The 7,305-nt window shown below is 37.2% G+C and overlaps 1 protein-coding gene across 1 annotated transcript; it reads right to left on the minus strand.

Moving 5' to 3' along the window:
• Positions 1–5,669: 5,669 nt before the first annotated feature.
• LOC109156994 (myb-related protein 308-like) lies at positions 5,670–7,305 on the minus strand. Its single transcript, XM_019304879.1, has 2 exons — positions 7,102–7,305; positions 5,670–6,679 (listed from the first exon to the last, which is right to left on the minus strand). Exons 1-2 carry the CDS (start codon positions 7,229–7,231, stop codon positions 5,814–5,816), a joined length of 996 nt encoding a protein of 331 aa, XP_019160424.1. The 5' UTR covers positions 7,232–7,305; the 3' UTR covers positions 5,670–5,813.

A 7,305-nucleotide genomic window follows, 5' to 3' on the forward strand; every position in this document is an offset into this window, starting at 1 on the left:
ATAAATTTGACCCATTCGCCGGATTTAATGGCGGCACACAAGCTCAGCCAACGGCTCGCACAATCGACCGGCTTCAATCTCTCTGCGATGAAATCAATGGGGCAGGTTCCGGCTCCGGGGAACCGAACTCCAACCGTCATATATATTTAATTTAATTTAATGTGTAGATATGAGCAATAAAATTGTTTGTTTATGTTTGTGATGAAGAAGAGCAAGAGCTAAGCTGTAATAAATGCAGTAGCAAAACCAGTTACTGAATTCATCTACTCAGTTTTGGATTCATCTATTTTCGCTCATCAATTTCATTATGGGGTGCGTCCTCAGAACCACAGCCATTGGAGAATCTCGTCGGAATTATAACAAATGTCGTACATCTCACTCCGCTAGGTTCAGCAAGAACGGTGGGAAGACTGTCATAATTAAAAGAGTTAATACCATCTGAGGTCCTCCGAGTATAGTGATTTTTCCACGTTTAGTCCTAAACTTTCAAAGTGACCAACTGTGGTCCTTCGACTTTTAAATTTAACCATTCGTGGTCCAAGTTAACCACCTATGGTCCTTTAACTATTAAATTTTAACCAACCATGGTCCTTTCAAGAGGACCACGGCTGGTTAAATTTCGAAACTTGAAGGACCATAGGTGGTTAACTTGGACCACGAATGGTTAAATTTGAAAGTCGAAGGACCATAAATGGTCAATTTAAAAGTTTAGGACTAAACGTGGCAAAACCACTATACTCGGAGGACCTCAGATGGTATTAACTCTAATTAAAAATACTAATTTACCCCTCAGATTAAATATTAATTGATTAATTAAGTTTTTCCAGCGAGAATTGGCCGGCAATTTGGTCGGAGTGACCAAAATTGATAAAAATTGCATAGTCAAGGTACTAAATTAACAGTTTTGGAAGTCAAGTGTTATAATTAACACAAGTGCAATAGTCAGTGGACCAAAATTGAAATTTTCTCTATTAAAATACGTAAAATAATTGGATTAATTTTATCTTTGATTTGATCAAATTCTAATGTACAAGTCATGGCTAGCCCAATAGTTATTGCGTGGATCGTGGTCTACACAATTGTGTGTGGACCACGGTCCGAAAACGATGCCATTTCGCACTGCATATTATATCGTGCACAGTGGTGCATAATTGATTATGCGGCAAATTATACTTTGCATCATGTATGGTGCACACAGATGCAAAAACGGCGTTGTTTTACTTATTAGACTAAGCTAGCCCAATGCATGATTCAGCCCATTCGCCATCTCGAAGTGGTATTTCAAATATGTGATCCATTTACTTGAAACAAAGAAATATAAATTTTACTTTTAACACGTTATTATTATTATTTTTTTAAATATAATTGACATAATTACTTACATGTGTATCTTTTCTTTCTTTTCTATTGATTTGGAGGTATCAATTGTCAAATTCCTTTCGAACTTTTATCTGATGTGTATTTATTTTCTCATAATTGAAGCGTCTTCTTCTTCTCCTTCTCCTTAGTGGACAAACACAATTAAATCGTAATACAAAATCCAATTCCAACTTTTTGGTGTATCAACAAACACCATTATTTATCCCATAAAACCAGAAATGAAAAAAAAAAAAAAAGAATAAAAGTACATTGTTTACTGTCACGAAACGAAAGGCAATCTAATTAAAACAAACCAAACTAACTTGTGCGTGTATATAGAGAGAACGTCTGCAACATATTTTTAAAAGAGACTACCAATGACATCTCTCTCCACATTTAGCGTTCTTTAACAACATAATTAGCTTATCAGTTAAATTTTGATTTGTTTGACCATTAGTTAAAGTTAAACAATCAATATGAATATTTAGTTAATCATTTTTTTTTAACGACTTATTGCTACAAAACGCTAATTAAAGTTCAAAAAGTTGCTCAAAGCAGCTTTTTCGATAAGCTTTTTGTGAAAAAATAAATTATACTTTTAAAGGTCATTTTCAGCTAACAACTAATTAATCAATCATCTTTCTACAACCAACTAATGCTATCAGCTAGTCAAACTCACTAACCCAATCTGCTAACAGTTATCAGCTAACAACTATTTGCTAAACACCCCCACATGAATAAGAAAAAAGGCCTATGGTCTAACTAGTAGAATGCTTGCATGACTCACGATTTACCTTTGCAGTGACTCTTGGCGAAACTGGATCACCTATATATATATATATATATATATATATATATATATATATATATATATATATATATATATATATAGATTTATTTACAGGTGAGAACACGTGGACTTTTTCAGTAATGCACGGTAAATTCTACATGAATGTACAATAACTACTCCAACTCTGTGACCACTACATGAATGCAACGTGCATTTTTGTAGTAATTTTCGTGCATTTATGTGTGCAGTGTATTTATGTTGTAATCACAGAGCTTGAATAATTATTGTACATTTATAAAGAATTTATTGTACATTATTAAAAAAGTACGCATGTTTTTACGTTAAGAGGTGTTTTAACATGAATGGAAAATGTATATATACTTTCTCGAAAACTCAAATCGACCGTAGACGTGAGTAATAAAAAGAATTGGAAAGCTGTTCCAGACAAAATCATTGTTGTTTTATATGCAATTGATTAACTTTCTGATGAATGCTTCGATTTGACACCATCACTGAAAGGGAGAGAATGTCCTGATATTTATGTAGTACTAACCGGAGTAATTTTCCTCTCAAAAAAAAAAAAAAAACCGGAGTTATTTTTATTTTATATAAATAAGTGTTAAATTGACCCTTTAAATTCAATAAATAATGTATTATATTTTGTTGATTTGATTTAGATGGTAAAATCATTATTTCTTTTCTCAAATATTACTACTGAACCATTGGACTAAGCTTGTGCGGGCATAAAACCATTATTTCATACTATATTGATGGTGGAATCTTATAGGTGACTTTTCTCTCTTCTTCTTTTTTTTTTTTTTTTTTTTTTTTTTTTTTTTTTTTTTTTGTATTTTTCTTTTTCCTTTGCTAATAAAATATGTTTTATATTTTGTTTTAAACATTTTTTTTATCTTGATGTATTTTGATTTTTCATCTTCAGTCAATAATACTTTTGTATTTTTCTTTTTCCTTTGCTAATAAAATATGTTTTATATTTTGTTCTAAACATTTGTTTAATCTTGATGTATATTGATTTTTCATTTCTAGTCAACAATATTTATGACTCGATTTCTATGTGTTTCATTTTTGTTTTCCAAAATATTTCATTAATTTTAATCTTTCGCCTCCACTGGAGAAGATGTCTGGATGTGCCCCTGACTAAAGTATCATTCTAATTCAACTATAATTTCGTTTGGCAATATATACTCAATATGTGAGATATGTTATTCAGTTTAATTTTAGATAAACTGTAATTTCATTTTATTTTGAACACATCATACGAGAATAGTTAAATATAAAGTCCGACATTTCTTTACTCAAAGAAACGACGTCATTTTTAAAGCATGGTCCACCGTATAACAATTGCCAATTAGATCGAATTAAGCACCATTATTCTGTAATATTATCATCATCAAGTTTTTGTATGCGTAGTTATCATTTCCAATTAGGTTGCGTCGTTTTTCATAATACCAACACATTTAGTGTAAAAATTGTTAACAACCCTCAATCCCGCATAAGGTCTTTGGTGTTTACTAGCGGCAAATTCTGCGTCGTAGGGTCGTTTGGCTCAAATTTATTCAACATTTTAGCAATTATGATATGTTTGGTAACGTAGTTAGCTTATCAACCAATTTTAACTTATTTAATCACTACTAGCTGTTTGACTTGATTAAACCATCAATATTGTTAGAAGTCTATCCCTAATAGTGTTTGTCTTGTAGTAGGTCTTATATTCTTGTACTCATATACTCTCCCGTACAGACTTGTTATTGAGTCATTCAGATATTACAATCTTCATCTGGTATCAGAGCCATCATCAGAACCGAGAGCTGCCATCTTTGATCGAGCAATATAAGTACGTCCCACTCTAGTACCACTTTGACACGAGCATAGAGTCCGGTGCAATGCACAACGCCTGTGCGGCATCCCGGGGCCCCTCATACCCCGCGGATCAACCTTTACCCACATACAAGCCAATCTGGTTTCGCCCTGCCATGGGCTCATCAGGGAAGCGACAACAGCTCCCAACCAGTTGTGCCATTCGAATCTCATCGGTCCCCTTCATAGTCAAGCCCAAGACTAGCGACAAACTTCCCAAACTTAATCGGGTCGGCGTGTCTAACTCGGCAAGACCTTAGCGTCTAAGGGAGAACAACCCTTAACGCTATTGACACCCCCTTCACCTGCATGACATTGCTAACCAGTTGGCCGTTTACACATTCTTTGGGTCTAACACGGTCACGGAAAAACAGTCCATGAGACTCTCATCCGCCTAACATCTAGCACGCCCTCGTGCTAGGGGGAGATGACCTCTGCCCAAGTATTGCCATACTAAATATTGCATACGCGTCGCAAACGCCTGGACATCTCACGAAGAGTAGTCCGACTAAGCTGGCGGCCACCCGAGTCCCCTTTCCTCGCTAGGACTCATCCGCCCCCTGCGGACCAACGGAGTGGAGCCGTCATCAGCACGTGCGCACCCCTCACGCCAACGTGCTTATCCTCACCCCCCTGAGGATCCCACCATAACGCGCAACAATATAAGTACGTCTCGCTCTGATACCACTTTCAACCATTTCTCTGTACAAATCATTACCCTCTCTAGTACGCTCACCAACACCAGCGAAGACACAGAAACCACCATGAGCTTTGGCAACGTTGTTAATCAGTTCCATAATAAGCACAGTTTTCCCCTCTCCCGCACCACCAACAAGCCCAATTTTTCTTCCCCTTTGATATGGTGCAAGAAGATCGACAACCTGACGGGACAACACAATTGTGGCATCCAAGTGAGCAAAGGTTGTTGCAGGAGCAGGATCAGCAGGCACATAAATAGCTTGCACAGATGTAATTGGACCTTTCTTAGTAGTTGTGATACGTTCTTAGCTTGAAGGCCTCCAAGATCGGTAGCCAAAGTTGGTTGATATCCGACAGCATATGGGATACACCCAAGCAAAGCAGAGACTTCATAGTTGGCTTGGGTAAACCTAAAAATGTTGTCGATAAAGAGAAGCGCATCTTGACCCTCAGCATCTTTGAAGTGCTCGGCAATAGTTAGTCCAGTAAGTCCAACACGGGCACGAGCACCAGGGGGCTCATTCATTTGACTGTATACAAGAGCACATTTACTCTCACTTTGCCCTCATATGACTATATGAGCGTTCGTTTGATTAATTAGCTTTTTGTAACAACTAATTTGCTCCAAAATGCTAAAATTCAAAAAGTTGTTCAAAGCAACTTTTTTGATCAGCTTTTTGAGAAAGTCATTTGAATGTAATCAGATATTAGCTAACAACTAATATACCAAACAGTTTTCTACAATCAGCTAATATTATGAACTAGTCAAACCCACTAACCAATCAGTTAACAACTATCAGCTAACACTATTTACCAAACACCCCCTATATCTTCTTTTCCATGTGAAAAATAAAAAGTCCAAGCTTTTTGTACTCACAATGTTGAATTTAAAATTTGATATATAGTAATAATAAACTAATATGCATGGTTTAAGATATCTATATTTTTTCAATTTAACTATGAAATTAAATGTAAACAATCAGATCAAATACACAAACCTATCAAGTATCAAACTAATTAAATTGTCAATGCTCAATTCCTAGAATGTCATACCCAAAAAAAAAAAAAAAAAAAAACCAAAACAAAATCAGCAATTATCCCATGTAAGTTGATCCATAGAATTGGCATCACAGTACACTGCTAAGGGCAACAGTGCAGAATCATCCCCAAAGTCGAAGTCAAAGTCAGAGCTGTCGTCAAAGGTGTTCACCATCTCCATATTCTGCACATTATTGCTACAGAACTCAGTACTATTAACCTTGTACATTTCCTGTTGTTGTTGTTGATGAACAAACCGGTCCGGTCCGACCTGCGGTTCAAACGGGCTGGTTCCCCACATGGAATTCTCCACATTCATGGCTCCCAACCCGGGGTTCAAGGAAGACGAAGAAGGAGAAAAGGAGAGGTTGTTTGAAGTGCTCTCGACCGAAGAGCAGCTCGTACCAAAACCCATCGATGGGTTTTGGTACTGGTAGCCACCCGTCGGACCATATTTAAATTTTAAGGGATAATAATGCTTATGGGGCTCATTATTAGCGCTAGGAATGCAAGTGAGGGCTGCATTAATGGAGGCTTTGAAGTCTAGGGGAATGTGGAGGAGTTCATCTTTGGGAGGGGAGTTTTGGTCGACAGTGAAATGTTGGGAATTGATGGGTTTGTTGTTTTTGTTAATCTTGGGATTCTTGGCTGGACTAGAGGACAGGAGATTGTGTGTGTTGGGGTCTAAGCCTTGTGCAAGAAGCTTCTTCTTGATGCAAGAATTCCAGAAATTCTTGACCTCGTTATCAGTCCTCCCAGGCAAGTGTTTGGCTATCTGTGCCCATCTGTTGCCCAGAATCCTATGAACATCTATGATTGTCCTCTCTTCTTGGTCTGTGAATGATCCCCTCTTCAGATCCGGCCTCAGGTAATTTATCCACCTCAATCTGCAACTCTTCCCACACCTCTGCAACCCTGAAAATTTTCAAATTCTCACAATCAAATGCTGATACTGGACCTGGTCCTTCAAGCCTCCGATCCGACTAAAAAACTATAACTAATAACTATATTTCTTTATAATTGCAGGTTAACGTCACATTTTGATGCACACCACCCGCAATTAGGCAAAGGCTGGTAAAAGGACAAGTTCAGCAATTAGTCACTAGAGGATTGTTTGGGCAGAAGTCCGTGAAGGGCTAATTCCAACCCTGCCTCTTGAAAATGTGATGGCGGTAGTGAGCTATAGCTTTTGGCGTAATGGTAAATGCTTAATTCTGACAAGTGCTATCAAATATGTAAGACTGATAGGTGCTGGGAGGAGGAATAATTGATCTTCTATAAGACGGTCTTACGAAAATGCATGATTTGATGGAAGATAGATAGATAGATAGATGTACCTGCAAGTTTGGGGACAGAACTCCAACAGCCATGGCCATGAGTGGCGAGGTGTTTGATGAGCTTCTCATCTTCTTCAGGAGACCAAAGGCCTCTCTTCACTTTCTGTTTGCCGCAACAGTGATGGCCCATAATGCTGTATATGTTGTTGAATTATTGTCTCTTTTGATTTTGGTTTGATTTGATTTGATTACTCCCTCGCCTCC

This window comes from Ipomoea nil, unplaced genomic scaffold (genome assembly GCF_001879475.1).
Source record: "Ipomoea nil cultivar Tokyo-kokei standard unplaced genomic scaffold, Asagao_1.1 scaffold2761, whole genome shotgun sequence".
NCBI lineage: Eukaryota > Viridiplantae > Streptophyta > Magnoliopsida > Solanales > Convolvulaceae > Ipomoea > Ipomoea nil.